Here is a 27,245-nt window from a genome sequence, read left to right as displayed (position 1 = left end):
CACGAACACTTGACCTTGGTGTTTATCAGCACCATGCTGTAACCAAGTGAGCTAAGCAGCCAGCCTAAGATTTTATGCTTTCAGCTCCACCCAGATTTTTAAGGAGACTGGCCCAATGATGCCTGAGAATTTCTAAACACCATCCCACTGTTTTAGAACAAACTTGACACCAATTGTATTTTCCTCCTATAATTAGACTTCCAGACTCCTGACCCCTCTCATTCCAAGAACGTTTTATTTGAAGGTACTTCTGGATGTCAGTTCTGCTACACCATTCATTATCCAGTTTAAAAAATGTACAGAGCACCTTATATAAAATGCTTTTCAAGAACTATCTTCAAAGATTTTCTGTTGCAATCCATTTTTTCCATTTCCATGCACATGTGTGGCGTTGTAATATTCTTTCCATTCATACTATTTGTGAGCAGTCTACTAAATATGTCTATGACCCTTCTCCAACTGTGCCATCTACTGGACAAGTAATACACACGGAGAGAAGTAGTTGCATTTGGAAATTCACACATCTAACAATATTTGTTCTATATAGCTCACACTTTGTAGGCAAAACAATAGGATTATTTAGCATTTCTTACCTTATTCAAAATAGTTTTTTTCACCATAGCCTGCTGTAATTGTAAAACTGGATTTTGCATTTCATCCGTAAATTATGTGTAACCTTATCTGATGTTTATGTTAGCATAAAAGTTCTACCATAATTGTGGACTGAAATTAAGGCTATTGGGGCAGAAATAATTTTACGAAGGTATACTGAGAGATCAAATGTGAAATCGACCAGGGAAACACAAACCAACAAAGTTGGGAAGTGCTCCAAAGCCAATTACAAGCTGGAAAGATTTTATGGGAAAGTTTGGAAAAGGGCAGCGGACTTCCCACACTAGAATTGTCCCATTTTCATTGGTGGGTAAAATACAGAAGCTATGACTATTGGTTACAGATTACAGCACACAAATAACTTGGCAGCTTACTCAGAGTTAGCAGGCTGTATACATTAATCAGGACATCTACAATTTTAAGAACTTACATGAATTCTTTGTTTACAAAAAGGATGTCAACATCGAGTCACAATACTTTTCCCCAAGGTTAAGTTTTAGAGAGTCTGTTTAAACCTCGTATCATTATTTATCATAATCATCAAACTTGTAAAGTTTCCTGCGTGAGTTTCTGAACTCTGGACTTTGCCTTGCCCAAAACTAAATCACATATATTGTGAATATATTCTCAGTGAAGTCCTATGCCTGAACTTTAGTTCTGTGATTGTTTGCAGATGGGGGTCTCTTTAAACGCTACCAAGGAGGCCCTCTGACCATTGTTTGCATTGAATTGGTGGTTATTAGCCTTGTAAGCATACCATTTTTTTCTCATTTCACTATTGTGTGTATAACAACAATTTTTTTTTCAAATCAGATTTGAATTTTGAGTATTTCAAACTATTGTATTATTTCACTTTCTCCACATTTACTAAAACTATGTGATAAATGCTGCCAACCTGTGGTCATTATTACTCTTCAGTGAATTTTTTTTTTCTGTCCTTCACAAGTCAAACATAGAGAATTGAGAGATCCTTTAGGATCTGGTGATTTCTTTTCTCCAACTGGAAGAAGTTATGTGTATCAAGTTTCTTTCCTATCTTTACTATCTTTTGGAAATTAAACTTTCTTACGTGAGTTGGATGATTTACAAGTGTCCACTCTTGAATATTCAAACTACATGGCTGGAGGCCTGGATTGGCAGAAAGTATATTTAATCTGGGGGTAGAGGAGGCAGCTGGCTGGTACAGTGTTCTGAGCCCACGATCTTGGTGTTATAACACCACACACTCTAACCAACTGAGCTAACCAGCCAGCTCCATATTTAATTTAATGGATTCTTTTTTTTTCCCTCCTCCTCATATTTTCCTTGTAAGTCAACAATCAGGGTAGACTTGCCTTGAGAATTCAGGCTTTGCTGAATTTGCCATTCTCAATGAAGTCCTATGCCTGAACTTTAGTTTTGTGATTCTGTTTGCAGATGAGGGTCTCTTTAAATGCTACCAAGGAGGCCCTCTGACCATTGTTTGCATTGAATTGGTGGTTATTAGCCTTGTCGTTTTCTCTCTTGGAGTCAGTTGCTTTCAGCAAGAGCCACCTGTTTCCATAATCCTTGTATTATATTCCTGTTTGTCCCAAACCATCCCTTCCCACCTGTATCCCATCCTAGTTCACCATCAGTGAACGTCTCAGCTATTTCACATGTACCACATGCCAGGGACTATCAATACTCCACCCACCATCAGTGATGGGGTCCTCAGTCCCTCACGGTGAGTGACCACCTCCACAGTCCACTCACAGCCAGCCACTCATGGCAACAAATGTCTTACATCAGGTTCTCTAAAGCAGAGCCTGAGACAGGGATTCAGAGCCACATGATTTCTTGAAGGCATACCCTTCAGGAAAAGCCTTTGAGGGAGAGAATGAAACAGGACAGAGAAGGGAAAGAACCTGAGATGGATGGATGTAGGCTCAGATAAAGCCTAGCCTTGGCCTGACTGACAGAGAGGGTTCTGGAGCATAAACTGCACCATAGTTTCCCCCACTTGAGGCAAGTGAACCAGCCTTTTGTACCCCATATTGATTGGTCACTGGCTGGGGGGCTTGGACGGGGAGTGACTCCTGAGTATGGCAATTCTCCAGTCTCTGGAGAGGCAGGAGAGCTGTGAGGACTTAGCAGCCAGGAGACAGGTGTGCCACCTCAGTAAAGGGGTCTGGACAGTGAACCACAGCAGACAACACACACAACCACCAAATATTTATTGGGCATTTACTGTAAGCCAGGTAAGGCAGCAGAAGCAGGGCCTCAGCAAAACCCAGTAGCACTCTCCCTCTCTAGCCAACAGACCCAAGTTATGTACTTTCCCCCTCTAACCCCCTACCTACAACTTCCCACAGGCAAGGCTAATTCGACCACATATCTAACTGCTCACTACTGTTTGCTTTCAATTCCAGCTGCAACGCAAACTAAAACTCATTCTATCTGCCATCACCCTATAGGGGAGGTCTATCCCCAGGGTACCTGGGAATTGGTACACACTACTTGGACCAAGATTCTCAATTCAATTTGGTACAGTTCTTTCTATGGATTTAGCTGCCCTCATTCCTGTCAGTAATACAAGTGTACTTCAAAAAGTTTACAGGAAAATTTGTATCTTTATTTTATATGTATATTTATTGTATCTTATCTTTTAATTCTACTTTTCCAGGAAGTTTTTGAAGTACCCTCATATAAACCAGTCCACTGTTTTGTATGTCTTCTCTTCTCTATTACCCTAAGATCCCTTTCCCTTTGCCTTATGATGTGACTGACCAGCACCACTTCTCCTGAATTTACAAGCATAACTCATCTTTCTACTAGCTAACCGTGATGCTAGTAGAGTCAAAACAAAAACAAGGTAGTGTTTCTTGGAGAAGGTGAAGACTGAGTAATGCAGCAGCAACACACACCATCCTGCCTCTGAACCGCAACTTTGCCAGCCAAAATATAAATGCCATAAGTCAATTTCTTTTCAAAGGGTTTAATACTCAAGATGAGAACGCTGATTGGAGTATCCTAGTTGGGATAATCGCTTCTAGAAAAGGTTCATTGCTGAGGTACCAAAACAGATATATCATGCTAAAGAGTTCTTTCTTTCACTGCGCTCTTCCCTGAATAGATATGCTGTCAAACAAGGCAGAAACTACAAATAAAGCTTATTCCTACTGCATTCATGAGGCTTTCCCGGTGTCAACTGTCTGAATTTCAAATGAAAAAGGAGTGTCATCTGAAGGCTTTCCTTCATCCACCATATCCGTAGGTTCTCTTTTTGTCTCAATTCCCAAGCATAAAGATGCTTTCTCAAAGGGGAAAGTGAACAGGTATCTATTTATTGTGGATTCTGCAGTGTTGCTAAAGGCTGAGTTCTAACTGAAGGTTTTCAACATAGCTGTAGATTTGGTGGTTAAGTTGGAAAAATTCTTGAAGCTGTTATTACATTCATTATAGGAGCTGCTCTTCAGGAAGGCTTCTCTAAAATTGAGTAACTGTTGTTTTATAATAGAAATACCTATACACCTCAGGTATTTATGGGATCTGTCCTCTCATGGCTTCTCAGATGTTTAAAGAGACTACAACTCCAACTGAAACTCATTCCACATTCTTTACACTGAAAGGGCTTCTCACCAGTGTGGATTCTCTGATGTTGATTGAGATGTGACTTCAGAGTGAAGCCTCTTCCACATTCACTACACTGATGGGATTTCGTGCTAGAATAGATTTTTTGCTGTTGTTTTATGTGGGAACACTGGCCAGCATTTTCTCTACAGATATCACATTTATAGGTTTTCTCTGCGGTATGAGTTCTGTAATGCTGAATAAGGTCTGAACTGTAACTAAAGGCTTTTCCACATATATCACACTTATAAGGCTGCTCTTGTAACTCAATCTTCTTATCCTCAATCACTGTTAAGTTCCAACTGTATGCTTCCTCACAAATGCCATTTTTTTCACTTTTCTGACCCATGTGGAGCACTTGATGTTCAATTAGGCTAACATATTGAAAAAATATTTCTCCACATTCAAGACACTGATGGGATTTCTCTCTCGAGTGGAGTCGCAGGTGTCCAGCAAGGTGTGAGCGCCTCCCAAAGCCTTTTCCACATTCGTTACACTTGAAGGGTCTCTCCCCACTGTGCACACTCTGATGCTGAACAAGATGGGACCTCACTCTAAAGGCTTTCCCACATAAATGACAGGTATAGGGCTTCTCACCCGTGTGGACTCGCTGATGCTGAGTCAGGTGCACACGTTGGTTGTAGCTTTTCCCACATTCCTCACACCTAAATGGTTTCTCCCCAGTGTGGATTCGTTGATGTTGAATAAGATGTGCACTCTGAATGAAGCTTTTTCCACACTCATTACATTTATGTGGTCTCTCTCCTGTGGATTTTTTGTGGACATACGTGGCTTCACTGTAATTTATCCGCTTTGAAGAGGGCTGTCCTAGTATCTCCTTCATGGGAATCCCCTGCTTTCTATCCACCTTTCCTTGGTGTTCAAAGCCTTCTTCAAAATCCTGAACTTGAGAAAGATTTCTTTGGATTTTTCCAGACAGTTCCATGTCTGCTTCTGAAAATTCTGAAATTTCCTTCTTAACATTCAATTTTGTATTCTTACTTCTTTTGTCGCTGCCTAAAAAAAAAAAAAAGAGCAAATACAAATGTCACCAGTTCTTTTGCAGAAGAAAAATAAACTGTCAGGAAAAAGAGGATAATCAGATGAAACTATGATGTAATAGGAGTAACAGGAGGGATGCATGTATGAGGGGTCTTCCAAAAGCTCATGGAATGAATTTATCTTGTAATTCAATTTTTCTGCAAACTTTTTGAAGTACCCCCATATGTACTTGACACCAATGTGAATAAAAAGAACAAAGCTTTTCGTATTTATTCAGTGAAAAGAACAAGACAAAAAAGAGGCTTACTTAGAAGGGTGGTGAGAATGAGTGAGTTTAGGCAATAAAAGGGACAAGTAAAAAAATTTTATTATATAGGAAAGAGAGAAAGTAACTCTGAAATGAAAGGGCAGCAGGCAATGTGTAGGGGCTTGTTACCCCAGCGAGTTAGGCAGCCAGAGTGAGGTAGGATAGAAATACAAACTGGATAGTGACAACTGACAAAAACTGGAAAAATAGGAAGCAAAGGATTATGAAGGGGATATGGAGTTGGGAGAATACCTGATTAGAAGCCAGGAAAACGAGAGAAAAAAGCCAGCAAAAAATACCATCAAGACGGTAAGGGATCTTTCAACCCCTGCCCTCTTCGCCCCCAGGCAATGCTCTGGCTCCGGTCTCCCTCCCAGAGCACCTCAGACGTCTCCTCTGAGCATGCTCATCACCTAGAACACCTGCTACCCCCACCAGACGTCAGCTCCACGAGGGCATGAACCATATCTGCCAGATCCTGGGCACCTCATACTAGAGACTCTCAAAAAATATGGCGGAATGAGCAAAGAGTGTTCCTCCTCTGATCCCACAAAATGGGGGCAGGTGGGTGAGTATTAACTGGGAAACTAGTCATAGGAACAATTTTAGGGAAAAGAGAAAAGGTACTCTTTTAAAGCAATTGCTTTTCAGGGCCAGCCCATGGCTCACTTGGGAGAGCGTGGTGCTGACAACACCAAGTGAAGGGTTAAGATCCCCTTACCGGTCATCTTTTAAAAAAAATAGTAAGGGCCGGCCCTGTGGCTCACTTGGGAGAGTGCGGCACTGGTAGCGCCAAGGCTGCAGGTTCGGATCCTATATAGGGATGGCTGGTGGCTCACTGGCTGAACATGGTGCTGACAACACCAAGCCAGGGGTTGCAATCCCTTACGGGTCACACACACACACACACACACACGCACACGCGCACACACATGCACACACACACAAAACAAATAAAATAATAATAATAATAATAATAATAATAAAGCAATTGCTTTTCAAGTATAGAGCACTATCGGATGAATTTCCCAAATGAGGCAGTTGCCAAGTAGAATGGGATAAAACTGGATCAACTCAGAACCTTAAAGACACTATGAACTTCATAAACATCTATACCATGATGGAAGATATGGCAGTGGCTATTAATGTGAATCACCAGTAGCTGGGCTTGTGGATATCAAAGGGCATAATTAAAAATGAACTTTGGCCAGACTTATAGTTATCTGAATAATATTAGTAAGAGCCTTTAAGTTCATAGCAGTTTAAGGTGATCTCACCCAAACATAACTTCAATGTCCCCCGAACAGATTAAAAAAACAAGTAAACAAGAAAATTACTCAACCTTATTCATAACCAAATTAACAAAAATGAATAACAGCAAAGAATTCTCTTCTGTTTACTCAATTTATTAAAAAGTTTTTAAATAACCCTGGCAAAAATTTAGTAAAATTGATATTCTCATGGGGTACAACTGTTTTATTTTATTTTGTTTTGTGTTTGGGAGCTGGCTGACACAGGGATGGAACCCTGGACCTTGTTGTTATCAGCACCACGGTCTAACCAACTGAACTAACCAGCCAGCCCACGGGGTAACTGTTTTAAAAAGCAACTTGGTAATATGTATCAAGAGCCATAAAAATATTTTTATCCTCTCATCTACTAATTCCACTTCTGGGAATCTATTAGGAGGGAATAATCCTAAAAACAGAAAAAGTCACAGGCATACACAGTTATCAGAACAAAAGGAAAAATGAGAAGTTCAACAACTGAAGAACAGTTGAGTAAATTATTTTGACACAACAGCAGATTGTCAAAAACTACAAACAGAAGGGCTGAACAAAACTGGAAAATGTCTATATCTAATATTTAACTGTACCCTGTGAGTATAACTATGCAAAATCAGCTTACATTAAAAAGATAGAAGGAAATACACTAAATAATAATAGTTCTTTTAGTTATGTTGGTGGAATTATAGGCAATTTTTTTTTCTCCCTCTATCTTTCCTCTAAACTTCCTATATTACCATTTTATCATTTTAAGATAAAATACGTGAAATAAGTAAATCGAGAAAGAAGGAAGAAAGAAGCATTTAAAAGAGCCAAAATCCTCATTTACTACAGAGAGTCAAGAAATAATGCCTAAAATTGATGAGTCAAGTAATAACAGTAGTATTTTAAAGTATGAAATTACCAGAAGGAACAGACAAGAGCTGAAAGCGGGTACCTCTGGGGAAAGGGAAGTTGCGGGGGGGGGGGGGCGGGGGGGGGACGGACAGCGTTTTGCCTATTAATTTGACAATTAATCCAAGTGTCAGAATGAAATAAACTAATCTGTCCCTTCCTACTGCTCCCAGTATCACAAGCCATCTGTCCTACTGTACTAAGCTAATAAAACAATGTGTTTCTCCATGTATTCCCCGAAGACAAACACCTCACGCGTACATCTCTGGGACTTCTCCCTGAAGTGGCGTTTCAGGTGCTCGATCAGGTGGGAGTGCCGGCCGAAGTTCTTCCCGCACTCGCTGCAGCCGTAGGGCCGCTCTCCGCTGTGGACGCTGTGGTGCTGCACGAGATGGGAGCTCACCCGGAAAGCTTTTCCGCACACCTGGCATTTATAGGGCTTCTCACCCGTGTGCACTCTCTGATGCTGAGTGAGGTGCACACGCTGGTTGTAGCTCTTCCCACATTCGCCACACTGAAATGGTTTTTCGCCAGTGTGGATTCGCCGATGTTGAATAAAGTTTGAGGCTTGAAGAAAAAATTTCCCGCAATCGTTACACCTGTGACCTCGTTCACCATTTGTGTTCTGCTTGCGGGTAATGTCTGGGATAGCACCGAGATCTCTTTTCTGCGAAGGATTCTGCCTCGACTGCCCCACAGTGGGGTTGACCTGCCATCTTTGTACCATGCCCTTAAGGTCACTAACTTCTGCAAACTCTTGACTCTGGGGAACGTTCCTTTCAGTACCTCCAGATGCCATCCAGTGTGACTCAGCTTCAACAGGAATCTGCTTTACTATGAGCTCCATATTGTTGTCCCTGGACTTATAATCTGAAATAATAAAAAGAAAATGAAGAACTTAGCTAATCCCTGCATTACAATAAAGAAGATGATGGAGGGATACGGGATAATTAAGGGAAACCAACATGTGCTAGGTATGCATGACTTTGTAAAATGACTTGGCAATACAGGGATGGGATAAAGAATACACAAGCAGAAAACTGAGGCAGGTTAGAGAAAGAAGAGCTGGCAAGAATGGTTCAAGGGAATGAGACTGCAGAGCAGTCATTCCACTTAATGAAAAGGATATCCACTTGGTATGCTACTTACATACAGTGCCTGTCTGAATATCTGTGCAGTATTAAATACTCATATTCCTAATAAAATTTTATATGGTGTTACACAGCTAACCCAGTCTTTGCCTTCCTCTTCCTGTGAGTTTACAGCTTGAAGAAGAAAGATGGTCTTTCTAGTGTTTTCAGTCCCCAAAGGATTTCCATCTGGTATGAATTAGTCTACAGGAAAAAAGACATTCTTTCTATGAAGAATGCAGAGGATAACCTACTGCTTTCAAGAGCTAGGTTAACATTCAGTAGTCACTGATGCATGTAGATGTTTAAGTGACTATAATCAGATATTTTACTCAAAACACTGAAGTTTAATATGGTTTGCGGAGACAAATCTTCAGTAGTTACCAAAAAATAGGGAATATTATTTTTAAAATGCTAGAGAGATCATAAACTATTGAGAATTTCCTAATAAGATTATTTTTAGGGGAAAAAAGAGTTTTCAGTATTATATAATAAAGGTAATAAGAGATAAATTTTGCTGAGTGCTTACGATGGGCCAGGCACTATGCTAAGTGCTTTATAATTTTATGGCATATTTAATCCTTTCAATGATCCTTTTAATAGAGGTAGGTACTATTACTATCCTTCTTTGACACAGTCAGAAATTATAATTCTTACACCGTGAACACAATTTTAATTTTAATTTATTGGATAGCTATTTTTACTTAATACTCTGACTAAAAAACATTTCAACAGTGGAAACATAATCCAAAAAACTCTATCACAAAACTGGACTTTTTACATGTTTTTCCCTCCTTCATTTAACTAGGCAGGTAATTATAACTACCACAGCATTTTTCTCTCTCTTTTATTCAAATCTATTTGTGTTCACACATTTTATTCTTATTATAATTCTCTCCCATTTGACAAATTAAGCATATGGCTTTCTTTTTCCAGAAGTAAATTTTTTTTCTTTCTTTCTTTTTTTTTTTTATTATTTGTCTGTTTTCCAGGACTAAATTTGAAAAAAATCAGATTAGCCTAATGCACCTCTTTGGAACTATTAACAATTGTCCTTTTCCAGAGAAGGTGATTACACAGGTTGTTACACCAGTCGGCTTCCAGACTGGCTTCTTTCCTCCTCCCCCGTCTCTTCTCGGCTTTCACAGTCTCATGAGCTTCAACCTCCCTGGTGCCCTGTCTAGCAAGTCCACATTTCTACTCTTGGCTCTTTTCTCTGTGTATTTTTCTCAACAGCTATATCAAAACTGTTTCCATCATATCTTGAAGATATATTACTGTATTAAAAAATGGAACAGTGTGAATGGTATGCTATCAGTTTTTCAAGAACTTATATACACAGAATATGTCTAGAGATACAATCAAGAATCTGGTAGAAGTCACTGCCTCTGTGAGGAAAGCCAGAGGACTGACCACTAGGGGTAGGTGCCTTACTTTTCACTATACCCATCGATTTATACTATTATTTGTAGTTTTATACTATTTATACTATACTACTTATTTATAATATTTATACTATGCAAGTTTTTTTACTATGTGCATGTGTGACCTTTTAAAAGCAAAAGCTCCCCACTGCACCCAAACTGCCTACTGTGCCACCTACTCCCTCCACCACCTGCTCCATCACCAGCTTTCTCTCAGCAGGTAACTCTATCTCCTATTCCAGAGAAAGTCCAAGCTCTCCAGCCAAGAACTCCTTGAACGTCCTACAGCCTCATCTATAGACTTCCTGTCAGCCTATCCTTTCATCCTCCCCTTGTCTCACAAGGCAGAGATGTCTGCCTCCCTAGCCAAGGTCAATACCTCCTCCTTCCCATCCCCTGGATCTCCCGGGGCCTTCCTGCTTTCCAGGGACCTCCCTACAACAGTTATCTGCTCTTCCCTGCCTCCATGTTCAACTCTACTAGTTCTTTTTCAGTAGCATTTAAATATTAAAACTTCTTCCACGAAAAAAAACATACAAAATCAATCCATCCATTCAACCCAGGTACTATTTCAGTGATCAGGCCTCTCTCTCTTCCCCTTTAGAGTCAAAGTCCTTGAAAGCTTATCTACGACAGCTTTCTCAAATGCTTCTCCTTTGCAATCTCCAAAGAAGCTGTCTCTCATTCTCCAACACCCCAATCACTCCTTAGAAACTGGTGTCTCCAGATTCATTTATTTTTTTAAATCTCATTTCAAATTTAATGGATAGTTTTTAAAATTCTGTCCTTCTATGATGCTATTAAAAACCACAGGCATGAAAATAATCTAATGTGGCCCTCCAAGAGAAGTTAAGGAGGCAGAAACCACTGGACATGTTCTTAATGTAGAAGAGTATACTAAAGATGTGAAGATGTTGTAACAAAGAGATAGTTAATGAGAAAAAAATCAGAAAATAAGAATTTAAAACTGCTTGGAGAATGGTATAGAAAAGAACTGTGCCAAGAACCTCAAACTCTGAAACCCACTAAGCACCTGTAAAGTAACTGAAAAAAATAAAGCTACTAACAGACTCAAATTAGACAAGTGAGCTACTGGAAATTGAAAAAAAGAGAGTGAAAAAAAAAAACTGCATTAAATATAACTTTATACTATATAAATAATTAATTGAGATAAAAGGCTACCACTAAGATCCCAACAGATTAATGAACAGAGGGCATGCACAAATAAATCAAAGAAAAGGAAATATAAATAAATATCAACAGTAATAAAAAAATTTAAAAGAGGAGTCAGCTTTATACCTTTCAAATAAAAGCCTATAATTGAACTAAAACCCTTAGACAATGTAAACTGACACAATGCATTTCAAAAGAAATTTACCATTGTGTATGTATTTCATCTGAAGTCCACCAGCATACCTAATATATAGTGGTTTTTCTAAGAGAATTAAAAAAAGCTAAAAGCTATAACCTCCAAAATGTTTACAAAAGCACTGAGATTTTTATAATTGCTCCAGGCAGCACAACTGAGCACTAGCTTTCAGGATTATAACTGAGTTAGAAATAGGGGCACAAAACTCGAGAAGCAATATGACATGTAAAATGTAGATGTCAAGGCAAACACTGTAAAACCAGTATCAGTGATCTTAGCATGGTAACAGAGTAAACAACTAGCCATTTGTGCATTAGAAGATAGGAAAAAAAGAATTAATGCCACTGAGATACTGTAATAACTACTATAATAAACAGTTATTTAGCAAAGTCTGAGATGTTTTCATAAATCAGAATTATTCTGTTAAGAATTGTCCAATTTATCATAGAGTAAAATTACTAAAAATGTGTTGAAATCCAAACCTATTCATTTTAAGATCTTTCTTTTATTTTAAAGCAGTAAAACGTTAACATTTGCTGGATTGCAAAAACTGTCTCCCCAAGTACTATCAGTCTTCAATCATACCCTTGTTAAGATGGAAATAATCAGAATAAGCTAAAGAAGAAAAAAAAAGTCACTGCAATTAAAACATACATGCTTTTACAGGGTGTGTTAGAAATATTCTTTACAAGAAAACAAAATGAAAATGTCCTAATGCATACAGATGAAATAATTCTTACCCATGGAAGTAATACTCCCATAATTCTCCTTCCTGTCATCCTTATAAAGGGACTTCTGGGACTGGTCCAAATGTCCCCATTCCTCCAAGATGAAGGATACAGCCACATCAGCCACATCTTCAATTTTCACCAACTTCTGAAACAGGAGATCTCTACTAAATTCTCATTCCCGGTGTTCAAATTGTGAGGAGAAGAACTGGGAGCATTAAGGAAGGAAACAGGGGAGTGACTATACCTCAAAGAGGACAAAAAAGGATTGAGCAGAAAGGAAAAAGACAAAAGGGAATGAAGGTACCAACCCAAAATGGGTCTGGTTGTGAGTTAAAGAAACAGAACTCCTGATCAAGATTTGAGATGAAGGCAGCTACTTGTCAGAGGAAAGGTATGGGTCCTCACTGAGGGCAGAGGGGCGCCAGCTCACCTGGGACCCAGCTGAGAGAAGTGAAGCTGTCAGCTCCTGGCTGTCCTTCAGGGGAAGGGGAGGAACTTGGAGAACAGGAAGGGCTGAAAAAGGAGAAAAAGAAGTTTAAGTGAGAATAGCCTGCTTCTTCTTTTTTTTTTTTTTTTTTTTTTTTTTTTTTAGCCTGCTTCTTCTCATCGCCTTCACGTTCCTCTTTGGCTCATGAATCTGCAATGGCCCCTGCTACATTGAAGCCAAATTCTTCTGCTTCGTTCTCCAGACACTCCATATTACGGCCCCTCTCACACTTTCCTATTATTCCTCCTACCCGCAAAAAACCAGACTCCCTGCTTCCAACAGGCTAATCCCTCCTGGGCCATTTCCCTATAAAGGATGGATTTTGCTCTGCCCAGATCAAATCTACTGATTGCAAAGAACAACCACAGTCCCATACCATCCATGAAGCTGAAGCATTCCTTAGAGAGCTGGGCTTCTCAAACTTCAGTGTGCAAACAGATCACCTGGGGATCTTAGTACACGGCAGATTCTGACTCGGGAGGTCTGGGGGAGGCCTGATATTTTGCATTTCTAACAAGCTCCCAGGTGATGCCAGTGCTCCTGCTCCTTGGACCACACTTGGATTAGCAAGGCCTCAGTCCACAGTCTCTCCCTTCAAGGAATTTCCATGGTTAGTTTATATTCAGTCAAGAAATGTGTATTTACTCTGTGTGTTATAGGAATAGGCAGATAAAACAAGTCTTGCCTTCAAAAACTTTACTGCCTAATGGGGAAGGCAGACAGGTAAGCCTGACATACTTAAAACACCGTGTGAAGAGTACTATAATTCACATTTGCCCAAGTTCTTGTAGGAACACAGAGAGGACAGAGAGGCAGGGGCACCTACAGAATAGAGAGGGGGAGGCAGGAGTGGCAGAAAAACCTTTCCACAGCAAGTGACTCTGGGCAGCAGGATGGGGGTGGGAAGAAGGGGTGCTTTCCTGGCAGAGTGATAGCATGTGCATTGCCCAGAATTTCATCTGTAGGTGCTGAGGACCATCTGACCCTCTGCTGCCACTTCTGCTTGTTCTTCATCTAAGGCTCATGGCACATCTGGATCTCACTGTTTATGTGTGCCCTGACTTGGACAGACCTACCTGGGATTAACCTTTAACCCAACAGTTTGGAACGTGCTACGGTTTCCTCAGTCCTGAGGATCTAGGTGTGTATGTGGCTTGCTGATTTCCAAAACTAGGAAATAAAGAGTGTAAGGAAAGTAGAAAAAGTTAAGTCAGGATCTCTCACCTTACATCTGTTAAAAATGGGCAAGATTCAGCACATTCACTAGAAACAAGTTATAAAAGTAGTGTAACTGTGCATGTGTGCCCGTTTACTGATTCAGCATGATTGTTGTAATTACGTAATGCTTGGCTTGTGGCCACTATTGTGTACTAAGAGCATAAAGGTAACTGCTCTGAACTGCTGGTCAGCAGAGCCTGGAAGGTCGGTGGAGCATGGAAGGAGGGCAGAGCATGGTCAGTGGAGTAGAGCCTGAGCTTGTCTGAGAATAAAACATGTCTGTGAAGCTCACAACTGAAGAATAAAGTACGTCTACCTTGCATAAAGCTGCCAGTATCTTCTTTCGATTTCCTGACTCAAGACCTGCACAGGAAGGGGCAGAAGGATCCGAGATTCCTGCCCGACAGTTGGTGTAGTCTGGCAGGATGAGCAGGTAAGGGAGCCTCGAGCCCCTAGGAAGGGGGAGGAGGTGTGGCTGTCCTCAAGCATGTGGTACCTGGGGCAGCGTTCCTGTGGACTCGGGCTCCATTGGAAATGTGGGACCAAGTGGACGAGTCCCCAAGAGCATGGAGAAAGCTCGCAAGGTGCTGGGCTCCGTGGTGAAAGAGGAGGAGTCCCAGTGCGCGGCTGGCCGGATGGACTGGATGCTGCTCACTGCACTGCGAGCCCATATGGACCAGGCACTCCATGATGCGGCATGGTTTCAAGAGTTGAAACAAAAGGCAGACCTGCTGGACACTGAAGTACAGCAACAGGTCACCCCTGCTTCTGAAGCTGAGGATGATGACGACTCTGAAGGTGAGTTGAGAGAACTTGTGCACCTCCTTGCATGACCTGTTGTGCATCAGAAAATGAATGCCTACTTGCTTGGCTCCTACTGTTGTTGGGACCTATGGGTAGATAGCAAATGTGCAGTGTGTGTTAGTGTTGGTGGACACCAACACAGAATGTAGCCTGATACACAGCAACCCTGGTAAGTCTCTGGGGGCCACAGTGAATACTGGTGGCTATGGAGGACAGACTATCAAAGTCAAAGCTGTGTCTTTGCTGCTGAGCGTTGGATGATTGCGCCCTTGTGTATGTACTGTGTATGTGTTACCAGTGGCTGAATGCATCTTGGGTGCAGATGTACTTTATGGTTTGCACCTGCAAACAACAGTTGGAGAATTCTGGCTGCGGATCTGGACAGTAAAGCCTGTGTTGTGGGGACACGTGAAACAGTATCGCTTGCCAGGAGGACATGTGGACATAAGTGCCTCTCTCTGGGAGTTAGAAAAGTTTGGCAACATTCATCCTGCATGTGGTCCTTTTAATGCCCCGGTTTGGCCAATGAAAAAACCTGATGGTACTTGAAGAATGACTGTGGACTATCGGGAACTGAACAAAGTAGTGCCTCCTTTATATGCGGCTTTGCCTTCAGTTCATGACTTGATGGATCAGCTGAAGACTCAGCTGGAAACTTATCATTATGTACTAGACCTTGCAAGTGCTTTTTTCTCTCAGCTGATAGCCAAGAACAGTTTGCCTTTGCCTGGGAAGGAAGACAGTGAACTTTTCAAGTGTTGCTCCAAGGTTATCTGCATAGCCCAATTATCTGTCATGGTTTGGTGGCTGGGGATTTAGCCAAGTGGACTAGGCCCAGCACAGTTACAATGTTTCATGATATTGATGATGTCTTACGAACCTCTGATTCTCTTACAGGTTTAACCCAAGCAGCTTCAATGCTGTTAGGCCATTTGGAATAATGTGGGTGGGCTTTGAACACAACCAAAGTGCAAGGACCTGGGCTGTCTATTAAATTCTTGGGAGTTGTTTGGTCAGGTAAGACACACGAGTCATCCCAGAAGCCATTATAGATAAGATACAGGCATACCCCTGGCCCACAACAGTAGCCCAGCTACAGGCTTATTTGGGACTTTTGGGGTATTGGAGAGTTTCTGTACCACATATGGCACTGGATGCATTAATAAAGAAAGGAGCTCCTTGGGATTGGACTGAAGAGGTAGAACAAGCTTACTGTGCTACTAAGAGGGCAATACAACAAGTGCAGGCTTTGCAAGTGGCTGATCCCAGTAAGCCTTCTGAATTAGATGTACACATAACCCAAGAAGCGTCAGGATGGGGTATGCGGCAGACAAGCCCAATTCCAAACGCCTATAGGATTCTGGTCTCAGCTCTAGAAGGGTGTTGGAGTGTGTTACTCTCTGATAGAGAAACAGTTAGCAGCTGTGTATTCCACCCTGATGGCCATTGAAGCTATTACAGGAACTGCCAAGCTCCTAGTAAGGATAACATACCTTAGGTTGGCTACACACGTGGACAACCACTCCTAAAACTGGTGTGGCTCAGACTCCCGTTCTGTCTAAATGGGGAGCACATATAGAACAGAGAACTATGTCCACTAGTCCATTGTCTAATGAACTGCAAACTGTGTTAGGACTAGTAGGGGTTATGAAGGAAACTCTGACACAACCTATACCCATGGAGGTGGAGACCACACCCTTCCATGAGGGGAAGGGACCTATTCAGGAGGAGGCTTTGTACACAGATGGCTCCAGCATGGGACCCCTCAGCATCGTGGATGGCTGTTGCTGTCCTAGCCCTTAACCGATACCTTGTGGTATGAGAATGGTATAGGGCAAAGCAGCCAGTGGGCTGAACTAAAAACAATATAAATGGTGATAAAAAATGAGCCTGGGCCATTAACCATCTGTACTGACAGCTGGGCTGTATTCAAGGGTTTGACCGTTTGGATCTCTACTTGGAAGTATCAACAGTGGCTGGTAGGTCACTGGCCCTTGTGGGGGCAAGCCATGTGGCAAGAGTTATGGGAATTAGGACAGGAAAAGGAAGTAACTTTTTCCCATGTCACAGGACACTCCCTCTTAGCCAGTCTGGGCAATGATGAAGCTGATGTGCTGGCTAAGATAAGGTAGCTGGAGAGAACTCCAGCAGCTGATGTAGCTTTGTGGCTACATTGAAGAATGCAGCATACTGGCTGCAAGACCATGTAGTCGATGGCCCACCGGGTGCCACATAAACAAGAATGCCCCTGATGGACAGATGTGCTCCTGATGAGCAGACAGGTGCCCCTGATGGGCAGATATCCTGTGTGAGAGTGCCCCTGACATGGTGGCAGGTGGATCTTGTGGGACCACTGCCAAAGTCAGAGAATTACTGGTCTTGTTTGTATGGCCTTGTGGGGCCCCAGACCAGGTAAGCACTGTGAAGGCACTGAGCAGCCTTATGGTCATGTATGGTCTTTTGGAAAGGGGATTAAAGCTGTCTGCCAGCCCCCCATCATTGAAGAGATGGACACATCAGTTGTGGCCAACAGTCAGGATCCTAAATGAGAGACCCCACAAAGGCGGGCCCTCTCTGGTGGAAGATCTGTTGCACAGAGCTGCAGCACCTATTCAATTACACATTACTACTGAAGATAATCTCCTGAAACCAGGATACAGTAAGAATGGAAATATTCTCCTACCAGCCCCAACCTGTTTACAGCAGAGGCAGACAGTACAGTGGGGATGGCCTTGGAGAATAGAAGCCCCCCACGTATGATGGGCAGGCCTAATTGGACCTTGGGGAAGAGGATTAGAAGACTTGCGAGTCTCACCTTGGGTGACAAGTACCTGGCCTCCCCAAGTAAAGGTAACATGGTCTGGAACAGATAAATGCTCTGTTTTAAAAGGTACATTTGTACTACCATTGTGGCCAATTACGAGTTCCCCTATACTATTACATGTAGAACCTACAGATCCAACAGTCTTAGCTGATAATGTGTGGTATCATAAACCTGTTCCTACAACCATTCTTTCTCATGATGGTAAATTAGCTGTACTGGGAAGGAGTGCTTGTGTTTTAGTAGCATGTTGCTACAGCCTATATTGTTACTGTGGCCTATGGATACAAGGGTCATTCATCCTTGCTAAGGGAACATGCAGAAGACCAAACACATAGATTGTATGGCGAGTGACCCTGAAGGGGTGGACTGTAAGGAAAGTAGAAAAAGTTTAGTAGGATCTCTGGCCTTACAGCTGTTACAAATGGGCAAGATTCAGCACATTCACTAGAAACAAGTCATAAAAGTAGTGTAACTGTGCATGTGTGCCCATTTACTGATTCAGCATGACTGTCATAATTATGTATTGCTTGGCTTGTGGCCGCTATTGTGTACTAAGAGCATAAACGTAACTGCTCTGAACTGCTGGTCAGCAGAGCCTGGAAGGTCGGTGGAGCATGGACGGAGGGCAGAGCATGGTCAGTGGAGTAGAGCCTGAGCTTGTGTCTGAGAATAAAGCATGTCTGTGAAGCTCATATTGGAAGAACAAAGTATGTCTACCTTGCATAAAGCTACCTGTATCTTCTTTCGATTATCTGACTCAGGACCTGCACAGGAAGGGTCAGAAGGATCTGAGATTCCTGCACCACAATGAGCAATGACACAAAAAGGAGGGGATAATGGTTAGAGACGAAAACCAAAAACAGAGATCTGAAACAGGACTGGCTAAAGAGTTCAAGTAGGACTTGAAGAAAGCAATGAATCTATATCTGAGTGAGCAGTCATTCTGTTGAAATAAAGAAACTGGCTAGGGTCTGGTTAACAGGGCAGAAAAGACAAGAAGCACCCAGATACAGAAGAAAAGAGGATGATGAGACTCTGAAAGAGGAGGGGACATGAGTGATTTGAGGAGGATGGCAGTCTGTGCTTGGGAGAACCTGGTAGTAAAGCGAAGGCGAGATCTCCCAGCATAGTGTAGAAGTATATGTTTGAGTTAAACTGTGTGGTTTAAAACTTCAGCTGTTACTTAACAGCTTTGTGACCCTGAACAAATTACTCAACTCTCTAGGCCGCAGCTTCTTAATTTCTAACAAGAAGTTAACAATAACACCTATTCCATTGGGTTACTGGAAGGATTAACTCTTGGTATACCAACAAGGTCTACTGCACACAATTTTAGTTTTTTAATTTCTTTTCTGAGCAGTTTTAACTATTTTTTAAGATTAGTATTATACAGCTTTTATTATTTTTGAGGTCTTCTGAAGAACAAAAATGAAATTATTTCATTTTATTTTACAAATAGAATAAAACTCATTTTATCTTATAAATTCTACATGGATCCACTGGACACTTCTACAAATCTAAGATACAGTTTGGGATCTGTATGATCTTATTTTTCCTATACTTTGAAACATTTTTCTATTTTATCTTCCTAAGAATCACTTCACTATTACTAATAATTATTCATTATTCTGAACAATTTCACAAAAGGCTAAAATAATAAGAATGGGAGAATAAAGGAAATATTTAGGATCATGGAAAAGTGAAATGTCAACATTCTTCACTATTCTCAAAATAGTGTATGTGTTACCCAAACCATTCCATCGTTCTTCAAGAGGTAGAAAAAAACCACTGTTGACACTCACATTTAGCTTTCACAAACATAGTGAAGAACTCAGAATTTTTCATTTGCTGCCCATATTGAAAAAGATAAGAACATCTGGAGAGGACCACATTCACTATCACTAGGCAACTCAGAAGATGCCATGGAAAGACGGCAGTGCTCTAATGAAAACGATGGTGACAAAACTGAAAGTGAAAGGGAGATCTTAGAACAAGTCTTCAAATGATAAATCAAGAATCAACTATAAACAATATATTTCTAATTTCAAAAAGGAAATGTGGCATTCTCATCCAGTGAGTCATGTGACTGGAAAGATTTCATGCAGTATTTCACAAGACCATTTTGCTAAAAGGACAGTATTGTGTGACGGTATTCTTTTATCTTTTACGATGCTTGTTCATCAAAATGTCCTAGATACAAAGAAGTTTAGTTCTTATAATTTCTAAAGAAGTTGTTTTTCACTATCCTTTGATTCTCCTGTAAATTATTCATAAAGTAACTTAAAAATATAAAAAACGTAAAGGATCCATTGGTCCCAGATGGTAAATGATGAGGACTGTTTTTCCTGGTACACAGAGGATTAAATGAGCTCTTACACGTAAAATGCTTAGAACAATTGCTGCACACTGTACATGCTATGTAGGTAACAGTTGCTGTTGCTGCTGCTGCTGCTGTTATTTTTACCACAGTGAAAGGAAAGCCAGAAAAGATTAGGGCAGTGGGGCATGTCCAGGCAAAGACCTAATCACTAAAGGGAGCCTAGAAGAAAGTCTGGAGCCAAACAGAGGAAATACAGTCCCTTGTCCACAATCCTGTAATCCAAAAACTCTAAATACCAAAGGTGTTTTTTTCCCAATTTAGCTAGGTACTGAACTAATTTGACAGCAAAACCTTACTTGAACTGATTTGATTTAAACTCTTTATTTAATTGACTTACTGTAAATATGCATACATTTCACTGCAGAAATATTAGTGTGTGTGATTATGGTGTCACCTCAAATCCTGCTGCTAGTGTAACATATAGTATATACATAACAGTATCTTACTAAATCTGCAAAATATTTAATTCTAAAATATTTGTGATACCAAGGGTTTCTGATTAGGGATTATAGACTTGCAGACATACATCATGAAAAATGATACTCGGCTGTTCACTTTTCTTCCTTGATGTATCTAGAACAGGTTAATAAAATTGAGAGAGAGGGATGGAGGGATGGAGGGAAGGAGGAAAGGGGGAGGGAGAGGAAGACAACAAGTGCTCTAAAGGTCATTGAAAAACTGCTTCACTTAAGATTTCAAGGTGAATGACTGAACAGCCAGGAATGAACGCAGTTAGGAACTAGAGAGCCTTTTTCACATAAGCATTAAGACAACAAAATCTATGAGGCAGAGGTGAAAAACTGCTGTAAGATGACCATGACACTTCTGTAAAAGACTTCTGTAGATCTTGTAACAGCACTTGTACTTAAAGCTGTCATCACCTGTATGACAGCTTTTGAATAAAACGGTGTTCCTAGCCACCCTTGAAGCTCTAGGTCCCAAGCCATTCCCAACCTCTGCACCCTGCTTGTTACAGAGAAGCTGCCCGGCCTCAAGTCTCTGTCTGACAGATACCACATGCCACCCAGCCAGGGCAGGGCACACACTCTCTCATCACATCTATTCCACTGAATCACTGAGCCTCACCGTTTTCCTCCAGAAGATGAGGCTTCTGTGGCTCTTGTTCAGGCTGGGAGTCCACGGCCAGGAGCTGGTGACTGAAGGACTCCTGCACGGCTCCAGGTGGTACCATCTTCTGGGAAAGCACCTCAGGATATGCAACAATCTAACAACCACAACCAGTGAGCACAGTTACAGAGAAGGCAATAAAAGAATCTAGTAGAGTCACATTGGACTTGCATTCATTCTCCTGTCAAATACTGTATTTAACGTGTGTCTCCAATGAGCCAGATACACTGCTTTAATAAACATGGTTTACTTCAAGTTGGAGAAGACTTTCATTAAACACATCAACACACAAGTAAATACATAATTACAAACTGTGCTACATGTTAGAAAGGAGATGAACATGGTGTCATGAGACAGAACAGATGAGACCTACTTTAGACTGGGAGACCAGGGAAGGCTTTTCTGAGGAAGTGGCACGTAAGTAAACACCTAAAGGATGAGAAGCAGCAGCTAGGAGAACAATAGGGAGAAGTGCCCCAGGCAGAAAGATTGTGTTTGATACAATTAAGAAGCCTTAAGAAGGCCAGTGTGGGCAAAGTTTAGTGAAGGGAGGAGAGAGGTGTAGAGGGAGGTTGGAAAGGTCTTTACAGCACTCAGGAAGTCACTCTCGGACAGAACAACACTAAGACTTGAGCTATTCATGTCCAGTATGCTACAGTCCTCCACCTTTCTATCCTTGGCTCTTGCTCAACCCTAGAGTATACACAATTCCAATTACTCTGCCACCACCTCTCTCTAGAATCTTTCAGAAGGTACTAGCTAGCATACTGGAAGGTAATAAGATCCTGCACTGAGATAGAATCTCTATGCTCCTTTCCCACTTCCCTTAGGTTTTAAAGCACTTAAACTTTTAACTGTCCTAGTACTGGCAAAATAAGGTGCAGGAGTTACATTAAAAGGCAAGTGCAAAACAGTTGTGACAAGTAGCACTTTGTATGGAAGTTTCCGTGTCTTTGTGTACTGGCTCAGAACAAGAGTTAAGATGATTCCAAGTACAACAAAGGGCACCGAAGAATCAAAGCAGCCCTTGAGGTGCACAGAGATGAGGACAAAGGAACCAGGCAGGAGTAAGGAGAGAGCCTGAGAAAACACTTGCCAGAGACAAAAACTGCTTGGATAAAGTTGAGGAACAATATTGGGGACACCAGAAAGCAGGTTGAGGGAACAGTAAAGTGAGTTGTGGAGGCCCTGAGGAAAGTCCCTTTTTCAGGGCCGAAATCCCGGACTGCTACCAAAAAATTTTTCTCTGTGTCCCTAACAAAGATGGGCTATATATATATCATGAGAGATAAAAGTATGGTATCTGCCATAAATTCTCTATTTAAAAAATCCTTTTAGAGGGCCAGCCCGTGGCTCACTTGGGAGAGTATGGTGCTGACAACACCAAGTCAAGGGTTAAGATCCCTTTACTGGTTATCTTTAAAAAAAAAAAAAAAATCCTTTTAGTTCTAAATAATGCTTTTGAATATTTATTTCTGTAGAACAGTAGGGAAAGTTTGTCTATTAGTGTCCCAGAATAGGTTAAAAGAAAGGATTAACTGGATGTCACCATGAACCTTTACTTTGGGCCCTAAGACAGTGGTGACAGAAAGATTCAAAGTTTCTGGGCCGAGCCCGTGGCGCACTTGGTAGAGTGCTGCGCTGGGAGCGCGGCAACGCTCCCGCCGCGGGTTCGGATCCTATATAGGACTGACCAGTGCACTCACTGGCTGAGTGCCAGTCACGAAAAAACGACAAAAAAAAAAAAAAAAAAAAAAAGAAAGATTCAAAGTTTCTACCTGCAGGGCAGTGTTTCAGGACAACCGCACAGTCTGCTCAGGAGCCACCCCTTCTACATCAAGGAGTGTGCTAAACCAGCCTGAGAGCCTGAGGATGTTCTGGAACGCTGAAGTATCTCTCACCCAGAGGGTAAGGACAATGAGACCAGTACATTACACTTAAATGCAATGGCTCTAAAGAATGAAGAAATTCTCTAACTAGCTTCAAACTCTTCTGAACCATGATCTCAAGACTTTCGTTTCTTTGATAGAAAAAAAGTAAATAAATTAAAGTTTAGGAAAGCATGAGCCTAGCAGCAAAAGGAAGGTAGAGGGTCAGGTTACAAATGAGTAAAGGACAAGAAGACGTAGCACCATAAAGATATCAATCTCCCTAAATTAATATATGATTGAAAGGGACCTTAGCCTGAGAACGGCCATCTTTGGGGTAACTGAGGCCAAGCAGAAAATTGCAGTTAGCCATTAACTTAAGAACTGATAATCATCAATTCCTTGAGGTTAGTAGAGGAATTGAGAAACTGACCACATGGCTGAAACTGCCTGGGGATGAAATCAGGCCCCAAAAGGATCCTTCTCAAAAGTTTATTTCTGTTTACCACCCATTACAGCCTCTCATGTTGATTTACTTTAGATGATGGACACCTAAAATTAAGAATCGAAACTAAGTTTTGTTGTTTTCCTGACCTTTCCTAATCAACTGCAAACAGAGGAAATGCGAGAGGAAGGCAAAGCACCCTAGCTGATTATTAACTCCCCTTCTTGCTTAAAGGAAAATTACATCCACATTAGTTAGAAGTACATGTCAGGTATTTTTATGTTCCAGTGATGCTTGACTGAGGTTATTGTCTTTCAGCTCTCCCTGGAGATAAGGACTCCAACCCTGAGATAACATCAAAGGTTTGAAGCTGACCAGTCGCCAACTGCAGACTCCATGATGCCAAAGCACCCAGTCCATCATGGGACCGTGACATCTGACTCAGACCCTGTGCTGATCCCATGATCAGCCTCCCCCTTTGCCTGCAGGACAAAACTCTTATGTCACCTTCCCACCTCTTCCCTTTTATAAACCCCAGAACAGGCATCAGCAGGTGGGATAATTTTAGCCTGATCATCTCCCAGATGCCGGTTATCTGAATAAAGCTTCGAATCCTTGCGCCAACTTTTGGACTTACAGGTCATTTGTTTAACGTGAAAGGGCAAGCCAAGCCTGTTGTTGGTAACATGATTTACTGCAATCCCAACAATAATACCAACAGGATTTTTGGAATGGTGAAAACTAAATAAGTAAGTCTACAGTTCATAAGGGGAAAAGAAAATACTGAAAAGAAACTGGAGGGAGTAAGAATGGCCCTACCAGATACCAAAACATTTTACAGAGCTCAGGTAATTAAAATACTGATACAGGAACAGACAGTAAGATCAATAAAATGGAAAGACCAGAAATGGGCCTAAATACATGCAGAAATCTTATATGTGATAAAGGTGGCATTTTAATCAGTGAGGGAAAAAAAGGATTACTATAAAAGTTGCTGGGACAACAAGATAGGGATCTGAAAAAGAAATTAGGTTGTAACCACACCAAACGCCCTATACCAAATAAATTCCAGATAAAGCAATCATTTAAAAGTGTAAAAAAAGTGGGGAAGAAACTATGACAACATGTTTTCATAACATGTAGTGAAGAAGGCCTTTCTAAGAATGGCAAAAAAACCCCTAGAAACCATAAAAGCAATAAACTTATTGCATAAAAGCTTAAAAACTTGCAAAACAAAAATCTCCATAAGCAAAGACAAATAACAAACTGGAAAAATAACACTTGTAACTAACTCTAAAGTGACAGACACATTTCTTACTGTTTCTAATAGGCAAGGAATACAGATCAGGAATATAAACAGATAATTAGCAAAAGAAAGGTGTACAAATAGCCCTTAAAAGTATGTACTGAGGTCACATTCACAAGAGAAAAGCAAGTTAAAATTGCACAAAAATGAAATATTGCATTTTTCAAGTTGGCAATAATCTAAAAGTTTGATAACACTGTTATCAGGCAGTAGGTAAAAAAGTTCTCTCATACACTGCTGGTGGGAATATAAACTGGCATAACCTCTACGGGGGCAATCTATCAACAGCTATCAAAATTACAAATGTTGAACTGGCCAGTTAGCTCACTTGGTTAGACCATGGTGCTGATAACACCAAGGTCAAGGGTTTGGATCCCTTTACAGTCCTTCCGCCAAAGTAAAAGAAAAAATTTTTCTAAACTACAAATGTACCTCTGAGCCAACAATCTGACTGCTATATATTTGTTCTACAATTAATGATATATATAAGGGCTATTCATTGCAGCAAAATTTGTCACAGTAAAAATTTAGAAACAATCTAAAGGAACAACATAAACGGAACAACTTAAACTCCTTCAATAAGAGTTAAGTAAACTATAGCACATCCATACAATGGAATGTAACGCAGTTTCAAAGAGTGAGGCAGCTCTATTTGCACTGACATAGAACGAACCAAGATATATTACAAGAAAAAAGCAAGAGGCAGAAGTGCACAGTGACTTAAAAACATTTGTGTTTTTTTTTCACATGTCATATATGTATATGCTTATAGATTCAGAATACTGTATATCTCTGGACGGATGCACAGGTATTATGTAACATGATTCTCCTGGTGAGGAGAACCAGGAAGCTGGGAAATTAGGGATGGAGGAAAACTTACTTTTCATTACAACTTTGTGTACCTTTTTGAATTTTGTATTATGTCACTCAAAAAATAAATATAGTAATTTTAAAAATAAATAAAATCGCAGATTATCTTCTACAGGTTAACACACTGGATATTGCTTCTCTTTGCAGGAGCGGCAGGAAATCTTCATAGTGTACCTAATCCCAGGAGAACAAAAGAATATGAATGAAGCACCAGAGGGCTAAGAATCTCACCCCTGCTCAGCAGCTCCTTAACTCTCTCCTCTCCTTCCTCATTGCTCAAAGATCTCCTCTTTGACTTACCTGTTGTCTGCGTTCCTCAAGTTCTCTCTGTATATTTTCTATCACAGCCACCGCCTCTTCTCCGCTTTCTGGGTGACGTTCTCTCACCCAGGCCTGCAACTCTTCAGGCAATATGGTTAGGAATTGCTCCAACACCAGCAGCTCCAAGATCTGCTCCTTGGTGTGCAGCTCTGGCCGCAGCCACTCACAGCAGAGCACCCGAAGTTGGCTGAGAGCCTCCCGGGGTCCTGAAGCCTCATGGTACTGGAAGTGCCTGAAGCGCTGGTAAAAAGTCTCAAACGTTGGCGGATTGTACTCCTGCATCCACGTGCAGTCTTCTTCTTCTACCTTCACTATTAGAAGGTCTTCCTGCCCCTGTGAAGTATCAGCTGGAGGGTCTAAGTCTATAACTTCCCGGGATTCTGTCATTATCATTCCAGCTCAGGGAGAAGTCTCTCGAGGCGGGCTGTGTTTCACTAACCCAATTTGTTTTCTGCTCTTTAAGAACTTCTGAAGGATGCTTTCAGTAGTGTACAACCTACTAATACATTGGGAATCATTATTAGCAAAGAGAGATGGCAAAGAGGTCATCTATACTAAAGAAGACTACTCAATACAATAACTTACTTAAAAACCATGGACTACAAGGTAGCCATCGCTCCACCTATAAAATGATTACTAATAGAAAATATCTCAAACATTTAAAAAATGCAATGGAGAGCCATGGAAATCTAACATCAGGCCCAACCTAAAGCACACTTTAAGAGGTGAAGAATTTCACGTTTCATATAAAAAATGAAAGAAGACTTACTAACTAGTCCGGACGCAGCCTCTCCTTCTCTCTACCGTAAGTCAGAATAGGGGTGAAAAACGTTACAACAGTCGAAACTGGTCCTGCCCTTCAAGCCACACAGCTTGACAGATCAACGGGAGACTTCATCAGTCCCGAAGACAAGGAGCGTTATAGGTACAGATTTGGACCAGGATTCCCCGGAATCGCCCCTGACCCCGAGTCAGGAAACCGGCCCGGTCAAGGTTAGGGACCCCCGTCCGGATACAAAGCCCAAACCCTCCCCTCAAGGCCCCAGTCCCGGGGAGCTCTCCTGGAAGATCAAGCTCCCCGCAGAGAAGGCTAGGGAGATGGGGGTTCTTAAAAACGAAGAGAAAACCGAGGCAGACACTTCCCAACACCTCCCTGCCGGAAGTAAGCAAGTCCGGGTTTTCCCTGTCCAACGGGGTTGAGCCATAATCCCACCCACGAGAGCACTTCCGAGTCCTCTCTAGGAATCC

General features: G+C 41.3%; 1 protein-coding gene across 3 annotated transcripts; it reads right to left on the bottom strand.

Moving 5' to 3' along the window:
* Positions 1 to 2,805: 2,805 nt before the first annotated feature.
* ZKSCAN5 (zinc finger with KRAB and SCAN domains 5) lies at positions 2,806 to 27,016 on the bottom strand. Of its 3 annotated transcripts, none has more exons than XM_063088347.1 (7): positions 26,583 to 27,016; positions 25,977 to 26,493; positions 21,146 to 21,284; positions 12,777 to 12,859; positions 12,356 to 12,491; positions 7,954 to 8,562; positions 2,806 to 5,220 (listed from the first exon to the last, which is right to left on the bottom strand). In XM_063088347.1, exons 2-7 carry the CDS (start codon positions 26,388 to 26,390, stop codon positions 4,106 to 4,108), a joined length of 2,496 nt encoding a protein of 831 aa, XP_062944417.1. In that variant the 5' UTR covers positions 26,391 to 26,493; positions 26,583 to 27,016; the 3' UTR covers positions 2,806 to 4,105. The 3 variants fall into 3 exon arrangements, with proteins under 3 accessions (XP_062944417.1, XP_062944416.1, XP_062944418.1); XM_063088346.1 differs by having other exon boundaries at positions 25,977 to 26,496; positions 26,767 to 27,016; XM_063088348.1 differs by having other exon boundaries at positions 12,356 to 12,488; positions 25,977 to 27,016.
* Positions 27,017 to 27,245: the final 229 nt, after the last annotated feature.

This window comes from Cynocephalus volans, chromosome 3, assembly GCF_027409185.1.
Source record: "Cynocephalus volans isolate mCynVol1 chromosome 3, mCynVol1.pri, whole genome shotgun sequence".
NCBI classification, from domain to species: Eukaryota; Metazoa; Chordata; class Mammalia; order Dermoptera; family Cynocephalidae; genus Cynocephalus; species Cynocephalus volans.
The sequence above is the reverse complement of the archived record's forward strand: the minus strand, read 5'-3'. Positions and strand labels throughout refer to the sequence as shown.